Below are 20,235 nucleotides of genomic sequence, written 5' to 3' on the forward strand. Positions count from 1 at the left end.
TTACATGGGATGCAAGAAATGTCCTGAGGGTGAAAGAGAATATTTAGTAGTTGGCTTGAAAAACATGTATTATCCGTTTCAGGAAAATGTAGAGAGAAAAGTGAAGCACAGGACTCATCTTTGTTGAAATGTTCCAGGACTTCTTGGTTTGTTTGCTTTTGGCGAGGCTGAATTCTGTCGAAAGTTGTAGGCTTTCTAACAATGGACCAGAAGAGTTTACAAGGATTCATTCTACTTACAGGATAGTGACTTTTTTCAGCAAGTACCATGCTATGCTTTAGAAGTAATGTTTTAATATTAAAAAAAAACCCAACAAAAAACCCAATCAAAACACATTTGTTCCTCCCAAATAACTTTCAGTGGAGCTCTGTGATATTTACTTCTGCATTGGTTGGGAATCGGGTAGGAAGTTACTTTAGATGCTTCTGTGTTTTTGTGTGGATTTGGTTTTCTGTGGGGTTTTTTTTTGAGGGGGGAAGGAGGGATTTGGTTTATTTTATGTTTGTTATTTGTTTTTTGTTTGTCTGTTTGTTTTGGTTTTTGTTTGATTTGTTTTTTCCCTCCTACTGAGTTGCCTATTACAGATTCTAGGAGTTGGCTGCCCTGGCGCTGCCACTGCTAAACCTTCCCTTAGGCAGGGAAAAAGGTTCTGGGACATGCTGTAGTTTAGGAAATCTTGAAGTCATCCATCTTCCAGAACTCTTTGGATGGGATTTTTTCCCTAGAAAGCTCCGTAAATATATGAGAATGCCATAGAATTTCTGAGGAAAAGATATATTTAATCCTACAGGATATGGAGCACTCTGTATCTGATGCTGCACAAGAGTTGTCTTCATGAGATCAGTGCCTCGTTTTCAGTCACATCTACCCAGATTATTCACGCATCAGCAAACATTGGTGTCATAGATGCAGGAATTCATCTTGCTTAGTGCTGTACTCTCTCTGTGGTGCTAAGAGGGATAATAAATAATACAGATTCGTTGTCACAAATGTGAGTAGATATGGTTGAGTTCACGCAGTTTGAGGAAGATTGTCTCTTTTTTTATCTTGTCGCTTTTCAATGTAGAACTGCACTATTGAAGAATGAAGCATGAATATTGGCACAGGTTCCCGCAGATCAGAGCAGGAAGATAGATGGAAAAAAATGAATTAGAGGGAGAATTTTATAAGGAAGAAAGGGAGCAGGTGTGGTCTGCAATGAAAGAAATTGTTCCAAGAATAAGTGTTGAGTATAACGTTGTAAGATTGGAAGAAGTCTACCTGAATTCTCAAGTCTAGTATCCTGCTATTGGTTTGACTGCAGTGTACAGTCAGTTTCATAAAGAAGCAACAGTGTTCCTTTTCTTATTTTTCCTTCCAGTTTGAAGTTGCAGAATCAATAGATTCTGTTATGTTCAGAGAGTTCTCTTATGCTGAACTTATGTATTTTTTTCTAGTATGCAATTTAGGTAGCTGAATCTAGATACTTGACTGTATGTTTTAAGCCTTCTGTGAGCTGAAGCTGCAGCTAGGAAGTGTAGCTTACACCCAAATTTTTAAGAAATTCCTTGAAACTACTGCTTTAATTTCTATTGAAAGTACTGAGAAGGTAGCAAATTTTAATCTTCTTAATGATTGAAAAAATTCTGACTTTTTTTATTCTTCATTAACAACAAGGTGCTTTTGTTTGCCTACTAAGAAAACTGTTAGCCACTGTTTATGAACACACGTGCAGTTCAGGAGCAAAATTTGACACCCTTTGAGATTTTTCTCTCCTGTATTGAAATAAGATATTGCTTAAAAATATTCTTTCAAATTATTTTATTGTGCAATAGCATTTCAGGTGCCTGAAAATATAGTTTTAATCTTATTTCTGTCTTTTGATTTCTGAACTTTTTGAAGCTTCTCACAAATTTTGGAGGGTTTTTTTTTTTTTACCGTATAGGCTCTGTATATAAACTTTGAAATAAAGCCATTTAGAATTTGAAGGAGCATTCAATTAGTATTTCATACACAGTTTATTTTTCACACTAGCATCTTTTCCCAACTTTTATTTCTAGACTGGAAAAAAATATTTAAAATAAGCTAACTGAATACTCCATAACAGTATAATGTCAAAAGACCAAATACGTACATCTCTTTGTTAATCGCAGCGTGTTGATGTTTCAGATTTTGGCAGATAAACATGGTAATGCCTTGTGGTTGAATGAAAGAGAGTGCTCCATTCAAAGGAGAAACCAAAAAGTCGTGGAAGAAGCACCAAGGTATGTATACTTATGATTTGATGCAGCTTCATGTTTACTGGAAGAACTTTTGGAAAGCTCCCAGTTTTATTTATTGTACAAATGAAAGCAAATTTTAGTCTACTAAGAACCATAAAGAAAACGAATACTTAACTTATAGTCATTTGACTGTAATGTAGTTTTAGAGTGTTTTGAGCTTACTTAATGGTGTCTTTTTGTAAGAAGAAAACAGGTGAGGTGGTGTTAATTTTTTTCATGGTCTTGTGTGAAATGAATATGGATCTTACCTACAACTCAAATGTACATGGTATATGACATGGCTTTCTTGATATGTCTTTATATGAGATATTTTCATTTGCAATTCAACTTTTGGATTTAAGAGTAAAATAAAATATGTAATAAGTATTCATTTTAGCACAGATACCATTATTTGACTATGTACAGTAATTGTCAGAGGGGCACACAATACTATTTGTTTGTCTTGGAAGTGGAACACAAAGTACTAAATACACTGCCACTCTTAGTACCATTCATGGTAGTGATGTTGGTGTCCAGTGACTCAAAAGTACTAAATAATCTTAATCCCACTGATTTCAGATATCTGAAATGTATTACTGCAGTGCAAGATACAGTCTTGATGTGTTTTCCACTGCATGACATTTGTCAGTGTAGTGCATGGAAAAAAGGGCAGAAGAAAGTTCTGATTTCAGAAAACCAGACATAAGTATTTCACTACCTGTGGGAATTACCACTGTAATGTGTTCACCAGCTGGGATGGGTTTACCATTATTTTATAGCACAGAACTATGTGATGCAGCAACTTAGGATATGAGGAAAAATGCATTGTTCAAATGACGTTTGTTTAGAGGCAATGAGTAAATTAATACTGGATCATAATTGTGCAACTGGCACTGTTTATGACCTAGTTTCTGAATAAAAACCCAAAGTTTGAATCTAAACATACAAACCCAATAGTAAATGCTTATATAACTCTTGTTGCTTCTTGGTGTAGTGCTGTGGATTTCGTAGAAGCCTTGTGCTTAAAGATCTTACTATGTTCTTGTTTGTTTGTGAAATGTGAATGCTTCAGATCTTGATATAATGTATTTGTGCACATACGTGTAAGTACATGAGAGGAGAGTTGTTTGCCTCAGGAGTACATGCAAGGTGCTGCCTGCCACTGCTACCTGCTCATTCTCCATGCCTGTAGTAAATTAAAGTGAATGATGTGTCTTTATCTCACCAGCCAACTGTCACAAAAGTGTTTTCTTTCATCACAAATATAATCCTTTAAAGTTTCTTGAGCTTCTGTGTTGGAATTGCCTTTAAAGTTTTCTCATCCCCTCCTATAACTATAAAAGAGCATGGGCAAGGCAATAGTTTCCAAAATTTGGCATGAAAACTCTTCTTCCTTCTTGTTGTTGAATATTTTAGACTCTGCCAGACTTTTATTGACAGTTTTGGAAGCAGTATCTGCTTTACAGCCACTTGCAGTTGGCTGCAGAACCCATTTATTTACAAAGGGTTACAAGAGCATTGCGGATAAGCAGGGCACTAACTTCTGAGAGACACAGTAGAGACCTTAAAGTCTTAAGTTATCTCTTCCTGTGAATTCTGTTTCAGTTATTCTTATTGATTAATGGTTCCTGGAAACACCTTTTCTTGTATGGCTAGGTGGAGGAAATACACTGTCCTTTATTTTCTTCTATTTTAAATGGTAGCTGCTATTGAGAACTCTGAGATTGAAACTTGAGGCTTTTGTTTTTTTCCTTTCATAAAACCCAGGAGATAAGGATGCTATGGGCTAAAATGTTTGCCTTTTATACAATTTAGGATTTCTGATTATGTCCTCTTCTTAAGCCTCTTGATTTATTTTTTTTCCTATGATAATGTTTCTCTAAGTATCTAGTTTAAGAGACTAATTATTGAGGGCTTTTTGGCTTTGAGAATAATCTCTATGATTTTCTTAAAGTGAAATCTGCAGCTGTTGAACTTACCCTTACGGGATCCTTTTGTGTTTGAATCTTCAGTTTTCCTAAACAACTTATAAAAAAAATATCTTTTGATGAGAGAAAAAACATTAGGTATATACTATTTTAGTATTCAAGGGAGCCTTGGTATTCATGGTGGTCAATCCCTCAGTTTCAAGTAGGAGGCCAACAAACTTTCCTTATTCTCTGGGCAAAGATAGAGCTCCATAAAACTTCCAGTGATTTAGTTTTCTTTGCTTCTGGTTTCACATGTCTTTTGGAAGATGCTGTTGTCTTATTTCACCACAGAGGCTGAAATTTAAACAAGTAAGTAAAATTTAATAGCCTGTTATCATTGCTTAGTTAAGTTTTTGTTCATCCTCAGCCCAAACTCTTCTCTAGTCATTTACAGACATAGTTGCTATGAGATAGTGTACGTTGGCAAGAAAAAATGCAAGGGTGCAGTTATATTTTTCTGTCTGCTAAAGTGATTGAGAGATTCTTCCTCGGAAACAAGTTTATTGGAAAATCCATTGATCCTTTAGTATCAACCTTAACTAAATGTATAATGGAAAGGAAACATACAAGAGTCTTAGCTGACTTCATATTCAATAATCAGAGTTCAAAGGAGTGCTCTTAAACTTCACTTTGGTGAAGCATGTGTCTTACCTAACCATTTCAGAATGTGTTAAAAGCTTGGGTGAAGGAATGTCCACTGTTCAGAGACACTTACCTATCTGTACTATTTGGTGCCCAAAGTTAAGAATTTGAAATGTGCCGTGCAAAAGCCCTTGTGCTCCATGTTATCATCCAGCCTGTCCTTTGCTGTAGCAGTCAAAGAGGTTAAATGTCCACGTTATACCATTTGGAATCACAAAACCATTTATGTCTGAAAAGACCTTTAATGTCATCGAGTCTAAACGTCAACCTGTCACTAACCATGAGCACCACACCTGCTTGTCTTGGAAATACTTTCAAGGATGTTGACTCCACCACTTCCCTGGGCAGCCTTTTCCAATGCTTGACTACCCTTTTGGTGAGAGAATTTTTCCCAGTAGCAGTCTCCTGTGGTGCAACTTGAGGCCATTTCCTCTCATCCTATTACTCATTACTTGGGAGAAGAGACCAACAACCACCTTATTGCAGCCTCCTCCTTTCAGATAGTAGTAGAGAGTAATCATGTCTCCTTTCAGGCGCCTTTTCTCTAGGGTAAACATCCCCAGCTCCCTCAGCTACTCCTTATAAGACTTGTTCTTCAGACCCTTCAGCAGCTTTATTACTCATCTCTGGACATTGTCCAGCACCTTAATGTCCTTCTTGTAGTGAGGTACTTAAAACTGAAAACAATTGAGGTGTGATCTATAACTATCACATCTCAAAATGCTGAGCGTCAGGTCACTGAGCGTTAAACTGTCTGTGTGTTTTCTGGCCTTTCCTGGATGAGTAGTAGTGGAACTGTGCCCTGTCAAGTGTATTCTGTACCACCTTGCAAAATCTGTATTAGCATCCAGCCTGAATAAGTCCTTAGAACTTGCTAGCTGTTGGTTATTCTCCTTTGTTTTCTCTACTTTTCTCCAGTGATTCCATGCCCTTTGGGTTAAACCCTAACATCCAAGATTTTCAGAATAACATGATTCTTAAGACAGTTTTGAACAATTTCCTACGATTTGCCTGAGTTTAATCCCAGGCAGGGAATAATTTTTTTAGTGGGTTTTATTTCACTGCATACATTCATAGTTGAGATTGCCTTATCCTAGATGTTGGTTTTGTGGTGTCTTTTTAAATTGAAATATGTTCTTTTAGTTTCAGTTCAAAGGAGGAAAGTGTTTCTTTCTATCTCTGCCTGTGACAGAAAGATCTAAGAGGCAGGAAATTTAAAAGGGAAACTATTTTACCAGTAAATGTTTGCATTGGAGTGTAACTGAAACAGTTAAACTATTTTTGTGACCTTTTTTGCAAGCTCCATTGTTAGCTTCCCTCAGGAATGTTTCTGTCCTTGGAAGGTGCAAAGACAGCAACTTCTGTCACTTTCTCTAAGCACTAAGCTACCTCTGAAAGATCTTAGTATGATGCCAAGTATTTCAGGATTCACTCAAATTGTTGGTGGCTTCAAGGAGCTCCTTGGCAGCTAACTGAAAGCCACTGACTTAGCTGAAAGGGATGATATTGATCTAGACTCTCTATACAATTTCCCCTTAGTTATGCTTGCATGCATAGAATCATAGAATGGTAGGGACCTTTAGAGATCATCTAGTCCAATCCCCCTGCAGAAGCAGGTTCACCTAGATCAGGTCACATGTATATAATAGAAATATTTAGGTTGGAAAGACCTTTAAGATAATAAAGTCCACGTGTTAACATTTCCTATCACTCTGTCTAGAAATCCTTAAAGGATGTTGGGTTGAGAGAAACAGCAAATTTATTCTGTTTGTGACCATGTAGGTGAGCACAGTTTGGATGTGGGGTCAAAACTGTTGTCAAATATTTTAGCATGTTTATTCCCATGGTGTGGTGGTATGTAATAGGTATTTCAAGGTACAATGGGTTTTGTAGGTAAGTAATTTTTTTAAACAAACAGAATACCTGTTTCCCAAGAGCAAGTAGTCTGACCTTAACGTTTAGAAAATGAAAGTACTATTCTCTCCTAGTGTTCAGTGGTAAGTTCAGAAGAAAGGTAAATGTTTGTGATGATTTTTTTTATTATTACTTTCTTTGTCTAAGCTGAGCAGTAATTTTCTTCTGACACTGTAACTCTCTGTACTTGTCAAAATCTCAGCCTTATTGGTGAGTGAAGGTGATGGAGATATTTTAGGAAACATTATATGATGAACTAAAAGCGGAGAGGTAACATGTTGCCCATGCAGTTGATCTCTCTATCTGTAGAAACAATGGCACAAACCAATTCTATTGTCTTTGATCAACTTTACAATAGCTGGAAGAAGGTCTTAGTTAAATGTCAGATCTGCTCTTATTTTTTCTTTTTGATGCTTTTATCTTGCGTATCCTTTTGATTTTGCAGCCTTCATGCCACCGTAGGAGCTATTTGGTCAAAAGAAAAACAGATATATGTGTGAGAAGATTTGAAGTCAAGTTCAAAATGCTGTGATTTAAAGTGATGCCTAATTAGATTGGAGAAGAGTTATTTCAGTTGTAAAAGGTGCATTGTTAAAGAGAGAAACTATGTGTAAATATAAAGTAAAGCAGCAGAAGGGACTAGGAAAACTGGTTAATTAAATTATCTGATTGCAGAGATGATCCAGTCATTTCAGAGAATAAAGCTTAACCACGTGGCAGAGATCAAGTTTAGCAGTGTGGCACCTCTACTGTTCCATTCTTTGGCTACAGCAGGAGGTGATCAGAGAGATCTCAGACCTACATTTAACAAACATAGAGATGACACCACTGTAATAAAGAGGAATAACTGTCTTTCATCCATATGAAAAGTAATAGTGGTTATTCTAGAAATAGAGTATGAAGCTGATATTGAAAAGATTCTGTTCCTCATAAGCCCCTCATTGACCTTTCATCATCAAATCCTTGCAGAAACCCCAAACTGAATTGTAGATTGTTTTATGTAATGTATGATCCTGTTATTGGATCAAAAAAAGAAATATTATGAAATGGCTTTACGTTAGCAGTGCCTGTTTTTGGTAGGTATGACACCGTTTTGCGCATCTTCTCTCTTTTCCTTTGATCTGGTATAGGAGTTGGTAACTTTGTTGAGATCAGACTTGACTTCCTTTTCCTATTGATCCTGTTGTTTAAGATAATGTTTTTTTTTCCTAAATTTTGAAAATGCCAGCCTTACTGCCCACCAGAATTTGCCATGTAAGTACTGGAAGGATGGAAGTGCAAAGTCACATGTTTCCTGTGAAGAAAAGGATTTCATTGTCTCAGTTTCCCTAGATATTTCCTCACTTCTTGTGTCAAGTCAAACATGGTTTGTTGTGGCAGAAGGCTATAGCTCTTCTGTGAGTTCAGGTCACAGAGAAAAATACCAAAGTACTGGAAGATAAGTACTGACCCAGCACTGGCTTCTGTCTGAGTGCAGCCCTGAGCCCCAGGTGGAGCTTTGCTGGATTTGGTGGGGGCCACTTCAGATACATGGAGGCTCCTGATTGCTCTGTTGCAGAATTAGGACCCACTGTTGAAGACACTTTAAGAAATAAGTAAAGTTTTGTGTTTCAGTTTTCAACAGTAACTTGGAGATAAGGTAGAAGTGCCTTGCTATTGCCTTACAAAAGTACTTTTAAAATGACAGCTATGTGCCTGATGTAAGTCACCATGGAAATATAGTAAGCATATTTATAAGCTTATCTTAGATGAGCAGCTACGTGTTGTCTTTCATTGAAGGTCAATGTGTCAGAGTGAAGGGCAACCGATTTCAACTGTGATGGAAAGCCACAGAAATTTCTCTAGTTTCAAATGAACAATCTGTGTGGGTTAATCTAAATCTGAATTTGCAGTGCACGGGAGATGAACAAGCAGAAGATGTACCTTCCTCTTTTGATTCACTGCACCAGTGGAAGTGACATGTTACTGTCCTAAAATGAGAAGACTTGGAATTTGGGCAGTGTTCTCAATGGCTCCCAAGGTGGTAGCTGAGCTGCTGTTTGGGTGCCCTTGAATGTGTCTAGGATTTGTAGAAAGGAATGAACTGTAATTAACAAACATGGATAACAAGTCTTCACCTTACAAGTAAAGCTGAGAGAGTAAATACAGGATATGAAGGTTTAAGTTATGATAATGTTGGCAGTGTTTTTAAATCTTACGAATACCCAAATTTTCTTGTTGCAGTCTTATATAAGAAGGCCAAATAAATACTTCATTGATTTCCAAAATTACTGTACTGCATAGAATATTGATGAAATGGCAACACTATTTTAGTTCAAAATCAGAAAATATATTTCCCTTAGACCTCCTGTCTTGTGTTTTGGCATCCTTTTTCTGTTGGATGGATTTTTTAGTTAGGTTATTTTTTTTTTTTGCAAATAGATACACCTTCTAAAATACAATGAGTTTGGATGTATTTATTTTCATATAATTATCATTATTATAGATCTGAGTGTTCTAAAAATGACATGTTCTGTTTTAATGGAATACTGTTATTTATTCTGAGTTTCCTGTGCATGAACAGACATTGCAAAGCATGCAATGCTTTGTTTAGGAGCAATATAAATGTGAAGGCAGACATTTGACTTTGTCTTGACATACTCTCGTATTTTTTAACTAAAGAAAAGCATTGTTTGTATGTTGTAGCACTTTTCTAGACCCTGAAACTCGAAGAGCAATGGGAGAACAAGCAGTAGCTCTTGCCAAAGCAGTAAAATATTCCTCTGCTGGAACAGTAGAATTCCTTGTGGACTCCCGTAAGAATTTCTATTTCTTGGAAATGAATACTAGACTTCAGGTAAGAAAAACAGCTCTTCAGATTCAGGAAAAATTGTTATTTAACAAAACAGAACATAACCTCCTTCCATACTTAGGGGTCTGCTCCTGCAAAGACTTAAACATAGCTAGCTTGATGCTTGTGAGCACTTCCCACTGAACTTAAAAGATCTACTCACTTAAATAAGCCTGCATATACAAGACTTAGCGGCAGTGAGTCCTTGCACAGCACTCAAGAAAGCATTCAGAGCTTTTGCTCTTTGTTACACTTGACCTAAAGACCTTGCAAGAGGTCACTGTTAAGTGCCACTGTGAGTTCACAGTAAGTGGCTAGCCACTGTGCTCTGATGCTTTTCCCCACTGGTCCCTGAAGTTTCTTTTTCATTTTTTTTTCTACTTTGATGATCACTTACTGAGTTTCTCTAGGAGGGTGATTAAAACTATGTGTGTATATAAGCAATAAAAACACTAGCAATCTGCATGTGATTGAAATTGTGACTGGTATGCAACTGTGTAAAAAGCATGCTGACAACGGTGTAAGATTTTTGTAACAACTTATGTAGTTAGTAGTAGATGTTATGCTCTGCAAATGAACGGACAAATTGTTTGTGGAAAAACCCTTCGCCTCTTATTTTACTGTTATAACACGTTCCTGATCATAATCTAAGAAAACAGGTATGTAACTTAAAGTTTGTACTTCATTCTCGAAGAAATGTCAACTTGTAAGCAAGTAAATTCCATTTTCTTTCTTCTTGTTTTCTCCCTTTGTAAATAATGCCAGAAGGACTGAAGTATGGAATCGAGCAACAGAGGGATTAGCTTGTTATTCTGTTCTAGCTATGTTTTGTTAGGACTGTGTCCTGCCTGCTGTTTGTATGTGTGGTCAATGATAGAGCATAGAGAGATCCTTGTAATTCTGACATCTTTGCATGACTCTGTATAATGGCTGCGTAAATGTGTGCTTTGGTTAATAAGTGGAAGAGGATTTGAGGGCATTGCAATCTCCCTTGTGTCAGGGAAAGACTGCTCGTAAAATTTGCCTTGCCTTGCAAGGCAGCTAGGGGTTTGCTAGGCACAATCTGGTCTACCGTAGATCCAGTTAGAGAGGGTGGTGATTAATGAAAAGGTACATAAAAACATTCTGAAGAAATTCTTTCTCTTTGGTAATATTCTTTACACTTTTCCCAGTCTTGTTTTTGATAAAATGGTTCTTTAGTGACTCTCCATATTCTTGTTCACATAGAAGGAAATTAATTTATGATTTTCTGCATAACCTATCAGAAGTTCATAACCATTTCCTTGCTGTAGTATATTATTAACAATAGAGTGTCCTTGGAGTTGGTTCTTTTTGTGATTTGTTTTTAAGATGTTATCTTTCCTGCAGTGTCTAGTGGTAAGTGTTCCAAGTCGCAAACCTCCAGTTTGTTTAATTGTAGAGGTCTCCATATACGTAGTAAGAAAGCTTTCAAAACTCAATCTTTAAGGAATTTAAAGACTCCTTTTGAAATATAGCCTAAGGAGTTTGAGAGTCCCCTATAATAGCAGACTCCTTCTTTCCAACTCTTAAAGAAATGTACTAATCTTAAATTGCCATACTTGTGTAGATATTCTCTAATTCTTCTATCCTGACTGTGTATTGTCTCTAATTAACATTTCAGCTTGAGGCTGGAGAGTAGTAATTTTCTCTGATTCTTCCCTAAGCTTACCCGATTGCTCTGTCACTTCTCCCAGGTCTCAAGCTTTACTTTCAGTTCAGCTAACAGTAATGCAACTAACATCTCGTACTTGCTTGCTCCTATTAAGAGCCAGACATGGAATCTCTAATGAAACTTGTTCAGATTTAACTTTGCAACCAGGAGGGTCTCCAGATGTCCATGTATTGCTTCAGATGACTTTTTGTTTTGCAGTTCCTAATTGTGAGCAGTTGCTAGCAGGCTCACTTGCCTTGTTTTTACTGAATGCTCCACAGTTGGGAGAACTTTCCCAAATGATGGACATTTGATTCATAAATGCTACTAAGGTCTTTGTCAGTTTGCCTTACAGACACAGCTACTTGTAGGCACGTTCAGATAATACTGACTAAATCATGTAATTTCCTGTGTCTGTTTTAACATTTTGGCAATCTCTAATCAAATGACTGAAGCCTTTTTACTTTAAAAACAAACTTTGAGATCTATTTGTGTAAAGCTAACTAAGCTGTGTCCAGTACTTTGCACTGCCTGCTGATTTCTCGTCTCCCTTTGGTGTATCTGTCAGATGTCATCCAGTGTTTTTTGTAAATTATATTGCAATAATCAAGAGTTGTATTACTGCTTGTCTGTCTTTTTGAGGAACTCTTTGGGAATATACTTTTTCTGCAATATAGTCTTGCAAAGAAAGTATATATAACACCTTACAGGGAGTTTATATTTTATTTAATTTTTGTATTAAGTGTTGCTGCAATACAATACGAGGTTGGAAAGCAAAAAAAGTTGGTGAATCAGCTCCATTGTGTCTCTTGTATGCTACACAAATCTCTTACAGATGTTTCACTCCCTCCAAGTGATTGAGCTAGAGTGATTTATTCTTTGCTTTTGTCAATATTCTTTTCGTTTTATCTGCTTTTCTGTCATCTTTTAGAGGTTAGCTGATAAGTATGAGACAAGAGATTGGATAATTGCATAGCAAAACTGGTTATTCTTACTTTCCACAAGAAAATATAGTAATGTCTGCCCTAGCAGCTACAAGAGAACCTCAGTACGTTGTCATTTAGGGCACTTTTTGAGTGGTTTTCAGGCAACTACCACAGTTGAGGCCAGATGCTAAATGTCTGATTCCTTGTAGCTGCTCATGCTGTGGTGTGCGTTGTGTTACCTCATTGTCATCAGCCTAATCAAAGGCAGTCATATTCCAAACCAGACAAACAGGAATGTTGAAAAAAATAAAGAGTTTCTGATGCCTTAAATTGATAGCCTTTCTACCTTAAAAGTTGTGTCAAAATCTCCTCATTGTGCTACCATCAGAAATGCTGGTTTTCACTAGAAGAGTCTCTTCTGCTTTTCACTGGAGGACTAGAAATACTTCTCTTTGACTTTATAGGAAGAGAGTCTGTAGTCTGTAAACAAAGAATATCTGTTACTACATGGGTGTGCTGCGTGGCTGAATTCCTTCCACGTGAATCAGTTAGTGACAACTGAGGGAAAATACCACATATTCTAGGAGTCTGTAGTACCTTGAAATGAGAAACATCCCTTGTCTGGCTTGAGAAGAACTGAGAAAAGTATGAGTGGTATGAAGAGAGCACTTACCCTGAATTGAGTTTTTATGTCTGTGTCTCAGGGCTGTTCCCAACCTTCTGCCTCCCTCATGAGTTGTGTGATTTAAATAACAAGCAAGAGCACACTTCCTCCTCAAAAAATAACCAAATTTTCTTCAAGTAATCCAATTGAAAAGATCATTTATGTAGACTGTATTCAGCACAGTGGAGTTGACAAATATAATAATTTGAGTAGTGCTGTGTTTTTTCCTTACGTGACTGTTTGAATATTTTTTGTCATACCTTTTTAGGGAGTAGAAGTTAATTTTGTAGACTACTCTGTTGACATGTTTGAAAGAGTTTTATTGGAAGCAAATGGCATATCTGTATGTTTTTATTTTACAGTTAAATAGTCTCGCTACAATTATGTAATCATTTTCAAGTCCTTTTAAAGTAAGTTAATTTTAACACATAAGGTGAATGTGAATTAAATATTACCTGGTGTTAAGATTTTTGTTCATCATTTTTAGAATTTTCATCAGGTTTTACCGACCCCTGAAAAATGATATTTCCCAGAGCTTTGTCTTTGTACAAAACTGACCAAGCCTAGTGTGAAAGACAACAAGAATTTTTGCATGCAACATGCCTCTTTTTACCTCTGTTTTCGTCTGTCCATGCGTGAAAGTATAAAAAGCATGGTTGGGAAATGTCTAGAGATATAGAGAAATCTTGTTGGTGATTGTCTGGAGCTCCATTGCTTATGAACCTCTAGTTCTAACAGTTTCTAATGGTATCTGTATTCTGTTAGGCATCATTAGGCAGCACCTGCTACACGTTTGCTCAGTGAAGGAGAGAAGTGCTGGAAAACATTGCAGCTGCATGGTATAAACAGCAGTGGCAAAATGTAAACGGCAAAGTGATGAGCCGAGTCTCTGTTGCCAGCTAAAGCCTCGGAGAGGTGGTGACTTTGGCATCAGTAGCAGACCCAGGGGACGGTATGTGGTGGTTGTGCTGCCTTGGTGTGTGTAGCTGGCTGGAGGATGTGATAGGTGGGCAGTAGTATGGGAGCAGTGAAAGGGGCTGTCAGGAGTGACAGGAGTAGATTTCTGCAAAGCCTGAATGGCAGGATTTCAAAGTAAAGTCTCAAGCGACTGTTTCTGCTGTTTGCTGAGACTCTTCATATTTCTTAATACTGGAATCTTGTTCTACTGTGACACTTTGCTTCAGTCATTTTAAATAGGCTAACGAACAGTGTCAGATGGTAAAGACTTTCAATTGCTGCTAACCTGGGCTGAATTTGAACTACTGACCTAAAGGTGAAAGGTCTCTTATCCCATTACCAATCCCCTAAGCCCACCAGAATCCATTCTGCACACAGTTTATACCAGCTGTTCATGGCCATTTTTAGAACCGAAAGAAAAGGTGATTTTGCTGCCAAACAACACTTCTTCACACAAGAGGGTCAGCCGACAACAGTTAACCAGATTTTTGCCACATTCTTGCCTCCTAATGCAACTTCCATTATGTAGCTACTGGTTGTCTGCTTTTCAGGCTTCCCAAAAGAACTACAGAAAAGCATTGCTAATTGTTGTTGACAGAAGAGACCGACATTGTTTGTGTAAGTCATTGAATCTGAAAGATGCCATTAACAGTGCTGCCAGGGCATGGAGTGATATCTTAGACATGACATTGCCACGTAATAGTGTTAAAAAAGTAGAGAAAAAGGAGGTTCCCCTCCATTTTTATAAGCAGAGAAACAAAAGGTCATTCCTCAATGGGTGTGTTAGTTTCTTTACTTGGATGAACTTGGTGTAAACTCAAGAATGACTGCATTGTGACCAGAGCCACCTTGAATGAAGTACTCAGAGGGCTTTAATACTGCTCCTAAATACAGTGAAAACAGGAATTGCATCTTTAAGAAAGCAAGCGTAGGTTTTGTGGGTACAAGTTTATTTTCTTGCATGGCATCTGTAGTGGAAAGGACATTGTGTACAATTACTGAATTGCAAGATTTTATTTTTTCCAAGTGCTGTAAGAAAGTTATGTTGAAATTGTGAGCTAAGTAACTTGTTGATATGAAGTGTGTGCTGTTTGTTTAAAACACAGAAAAGACAGAGTCAGTATTCATAGGTTGCATAAGTAATTTCTTGCCTGAAAGTGTCTGTCCAGTACAACAAAGGAACAAAAAGTGAAATAGAGAAAATTAAATCAATGATTTTTGGAAGAGATACATTCTCATAGGAAGTTAATTGAAATATTTTTCAAAGGTGTCATATGCTGTTATTAAAAACGTTAACTGGTACTAATTAATGTCTGTGCATTAATTTTCTGTAACGTCTCCCTTAAGAAACAATAAGTCTACCTAAGCCTTTTAGCTGATGGACATATTTGTAGTCAGTTCTTCCAATCGCATACTAATGAAAACAGAAAATAAACAACTGTTTTTGTATACGATGTCTATAGAGAAGGACAGCATAGGAGGTTGTTATGTATTCCTCTGTGTTTTCCATTCAACTGTACATTAATCCAACCCTTGTCTATTCTCCAGCAGCCTCTCTGAGAAGCTTTTTACTGTGTGCTCCCAAACCCCATGTACATGTGAACTGTTTTGCAGAGAAGATGATGTGACCCCAGAGTGCTCCTGCTCATAGTAGTCAGGAAACTGGCATGCCTGAAGAGCAGAACATGTGTGCACCTCTGTTGCTGTACAGTTCTCTGAAATAGAAACCAGGCTTACTGAAATAAAGGGGATTCAGGAGTGTCTGTAAGTTAGTGGGTTTGGGTCAGTCGACACGGGATTTGGCTGCAGCAGAAAAGCCTATGGGACTCCAGGTGAATCATGTTTCTTGGAAGCTAAGGTGTATGTTGAAAGTTAGTTTTGAGATTATTTATCTGAATGTAAAGGAGTATATGACACCGACTTGAGACTTAGTTGTACGGGTGACATAGACTGTAGTTCTAAGTCTACTGAAATTTAGATGTTCTCTTGGCTGATGTGGTTTTGAATTCTTGAATACCCCAACTGATGTGTGAGTAACTTTATGCCTTATGCACACAGGGGCAAGAGAGCAATCTGCAAGTGTGTCCAGAAGTGTTTGCTGTTAGATCTGAGTGCCTTGATGCTCTTGAGAAAAATGTGTCCTGAAACTATTCCCCAAATATAAGGGAATCAGCCAGTGCTAATTTCACTCTTGGCTTTAACTAGTCATAAAACCTGTGTGACTCTTTTTGTAGTTGTGGATGAATCCCAGTAAGAAAAAGCTTTAAGACTGTTGGCAGTCAGAACAGGAGGAGAACTAGCAGCCTCTCTGTACTCTTCTGGGGACAGATGTTAACTGTTCTGTGATATTGGCAGGTTCTCTTGGCTGTTTTTTACCTGCTTCAGCATCTATAAACTAGAACTTAGTTATTATTTCCTTACAGACTTTGCCACCAATGTGGTGGTTAGGGAAGAAAAGGCACTTGTAGTGCTTGTGGGGAACCCGATTGCTATGAGAGATCTGAAGAAGAGCATATGCAACATGAAGGGGAAGCACTTCCCTTTTACCCCATATGAATATTGCTGACCATAACAGATATGGCCTTGTGGACTTGAAAGCAGGAATACAAGTAGCACTTGTAAGAGTAGGAGATGTGTGTGTGTGTTACAGAAAATGAGGAGGAAAACTTTTTAAAGGAGATATGTTACATTAAGTGCATTGAAATGATGACTTGTTATAAATTGCTTATGACCAGACTTGGTGTAAGTAAAGGGAACCAGTAGTGAAGGTAATATTTCCAGCAGCTTAGAGAGTTATTGCCGATCCATTTTCCTGCTTGTCCTGTTGAGAATAAGGTACATAGCTGCCTTGATACATCTATGATCTGTAGATTGTTTGCTACAGACACATCTGCTTTTGCCCTTTGTGTTAAGGACAGAGGTAATGTGTGAATTTACACACTATCGTATAACTGTGCCACCATTGGCTCTTACCTTATTGACCGAGGCTTCACTGACGAGATCTTAGATCAGCTGACTACAAAATTGAGTGTGGTTCAAAGCTTAAAGAGTTGATCAATTGAGCGTGATTCAGCCCTGTTTGTGAGCATACTTGCATTCATCTCTTCAAAAATTTGGTTCGTGACTTATTGTCCATAAAATGGCAAGTAAAGCCTGTTGATGTAGAAGAGGTGAAGCACAAAAGTAATAGAAGAAATTACACAGGCAAACCAAGAATGACACCTGAAGTAGGAGGCTGTGAAAAGTAAAAGGGGAAAGTGCTTAAAGCCTAGCTTTTAGTAGTGATTTTAAAATAGATACAACAATTACCTTAGTCAAATAGCTGTGACAGCTACTGTAGGGCTCTCATAAGTAGGGAATAATGCTGTCTCTGTTTTTCTTTTTTGAGGAGGGTGGGAGAAGAGAGGTCTAATTTCTTCACTGTTTCCACACACCCCCATTCCTTGCTCCTTTATAAGAGTTTAGGGCTATAATTTCAGGTCCTGCATGTATCTCTCTGTGGGTGGATTCTTGCACCTCCAAAACCTCAGGGTTCTCATTGAACCATGATATGGCGTGTCCTTTTGTACTGTACACTGAAGCATGTTCTGTATAATGTTGAAAATACTGACTCTCTCCTGCACTCCCCTTGCTGAAAGAAAACTGAAAATGCTAAGGCATGTTCAGTTATAGTTGTACACCTCACCAAAAGGTTACAAAGTTACAAATAAGTCAACTAGGGTTTCAAGTAATCTGATGGTCTTAACATACACTACGTTACATTTTAAAATGTATTTCGTACATTAAAATCAGTTATTTGTTTCATAACTGTCTTCATTATTCCTAAACAGCACTAGTTTAAGCACAGTCCTAAAAGAACAACAGAACAACTTCTCCCTACCCCAAAAAAACCCTCATAAAATTTTCCTCGTCATATTTTCTGAATGCCGTTTTGTGTGCAGACACAAAGGGAGTCTTTTGAAGAAACAGAAGAAAATATTGACCAAGTCAAAGATCTGTATTAAAGAATGGATTAAATAAATGTTTGTGAGTCGTAAGAACCAAACAACAAAAATATTTTTCTTTCCAGAAACATTCCATCTTATTTTGATCATCAACAATGAAGCTATTGAATCTGGAATGCCAATTGCTATCCAAGAAAAATGACTCTATAAATGTCTTTTTTTTTTCTTTAAAAAAAGAATTATCTGGAATGTTAGAATTCTAAATGTGTTCCTCTTTTTTTTTAAACTGAAATTCCAGAATAAGAGAATACATTCTGTTGTCCAAACATGAATGTGTGATAAGTAACTTTCTATTAAAACTTAGGGACTTTTAATAGAAACTTCAAGTCTTAATAGAAATTCAATTGCTTCTATTTTAACACTGCAGGATAAATACTGAGATGTTTCATAGCTTCTCCAAATACTGTTATTAAGCTTGACATGCTGGAGAGTATCATGTCTTAGGTGGATTCAAGATTGAATCCCAAAGGTGCATCGTTAAACTGTATAATCAGATTCTCATTTCAATGTCACTTTTATCCTTCAAAGAATAGGTGCTTGTTTCAGTGATGATTTGTCATTAAAATTATGTCAAAATGTCTTAAAATGTTGTTGAAACTCTAAACAAACTCACAGCACACACAGGGCTAATTATGAATGCCATCTGTTTATTTTTACAAAGCTTTTTTTCTTAAAGACCAAAGCATCTTCGTGTTCTGATAAGCCACAAGATTGTTATAATGACTAAATATTTTCCTTAATACTAATGTGCTTGAAGGAAGAAAACCAAGTGGTTTGATCCCATGTCACAAAATATAGGTGGTATGACGTCTCATGATAGAGAAATCATTGTGAAATGCATTTTCTTAAGGTATTTTGGCCCTTGGAAAATGAATATTTTATTAAGAAAATGGCAGTTTTGTCCAAATTTCTGTATGGAAAGCCTTAACAGCTGTCTCTGCGTGAACAACACGCGTTTAGCATCCTTCTGTTTTACTTCATCAGTATGGTGCACACTCCTATCTTTGGGTGCTTTCTGATTATACTGTGTCTAACTACAAATTATTTTCTTTTTCCAAGTTGAGAAACATGTCCGTTCAGCTCCCCTTTGAAAAGAAAACCGTGTGTGTCTGTGTGTTTGTGCATATGCGCGCGCACACGTGTGCATGCTTGTACGCACATGCTGGGGTTAGTGTGAGCGACAGGTATTCCCATGGCAGCATCATCCCAAGCCGTTAGCAGCAATTTGCTGAGAGCGCAGAGTGACTCTGCTGGTCCAGCCCAGCTATTGTGCATGCTAAGCACTAAACAGATAAGTCTGGAGGACGGAGGGGGGGGGCAGAAAAAAATTGAAGGATCCATCTGCTCATTTCTGCTACACTGCGCTGATGCAAGATTACGCTAATCTGGTTGCTTGTCAGGACAGGTTAGTGAAAGCAGGCGAATGGGTGAGATTTAGGGTAGGCTACTTCTAAGGAAAATTGTAAGCGGCTCCTGTATGTGCCATGTTAAGTGTAGCAGAATGGGTTGATTATCAGCTACTTGGAGATTTTCAGTTGAAATATGTTTCAACGAAATCGAATGGGAAAAGCTTCTGAACAAAGAAAAATTAACTCGTCATCACCAGATGCGTTTGAATTAGTAAAATAAATGGACCCCTCTCCTTTCCTGCAAAACCTCAAGCCCTCCTTAGGTGTTCTCTATAGTTTTCATGCTGGTCCTAGTTATTGTAATCTGCTGATGATTTTATTTTTTGGGGTTTCCCTGCAAAGAAGGCAGTTGCTGGAATTTGTCAAGTAGAAATGTTTTGTGAGAAAAAGCCCAAGATGGGAAACATATTCTTTGTCTGCTCTTTGGCTGGTTTATCTGCATTTGTTTACAAAGAGAAGGTTTTTTTTGTTGTTGTTGTTACCTACTGACTGACAGTTCTTGACCTTGCAGGTTGAACATCCCGTCACAGAATGCATTACCGGCCTGGACTTAGTCCAAGAAATGATCCGTGTTGCTAAGGGTTACCCTCTCAGGCACAAACAGGCTGATATTCCCATCAACGGCTGGGCGGTTGAATGTCGAGTTTATGCTGAGGTAAATGAGTGGTAATGGGAAGGAGGGTAAGTGGTTGAATTGTGGAGTAATAATACCCAGGTGTGAATGGATGCCAAGGTGAAATCAAGGAATATGATTACGAAAGTCATAATTTAGAGTGTGTAACCCAAATGGTTAACGAGCTTTTGTAAAATTGTAGGATTTTTTTTTTTTACTTAGAAGTACAGTGTGTATTTCAACATAGCTTTTGTCTGTAAATCAAAATTAAAAATGGTGAAAGAGATAACTAAGGTTTATTTCTAATGAATATATATTTGTGATATATTCTGTTTAACATTTAGAGATGCAGTGCTGGGACTGTTTGCTACAGTTCAGTAGCGTTTCCACTTTT

The 20,235-nt window shown here is 37.4% G+C and overlaps 1 protein-coding gene across 3 annotated transcripts in view; it reads left to right on the top strand.

Moving 5' to 3' along the window:
• PCCA (propionyl-CoA carboxylase subunit alpha) overlaps positions 1–20,235 on the top strand; it is a 283,334-nt gene that overhangs the window by 104,535 nt on the left and 158,564 nt on the right. For all 3 annotated transcript variants that reach the window (XM_061996271.1, XM_061996282.1, XM_061996292.1), the window contains 3 exons: positions 2,149–2,243; positions 9,452–9,602; positions 19,740–19,883. In XM_061996271.1, the coding sequence (XP_061852255.1) occupies positions 2,149–2,243; positions 9,452–9,602; positions 19,740–19,883 (390 nt within the window). The remainder of the gene's footprint in view (positions 1–2,148; positions 2,244–9,451; positions 9,603–19,739; positions 19,884–20,235) is intronic.

This window comes from Colius striatus, chromosome 1, assembly GCF_028858725.1.
Source record: "Colius striatus isolate bColStr4 chromosome 1, bColStr4.1.hap1, whole genome shotgun sequence".
Taxonomy (NCBI): Eukaryota; Metazoa; Chordata; class Aves; order Coliiformes; family Coliidae; genus Colius; species Colius striatus.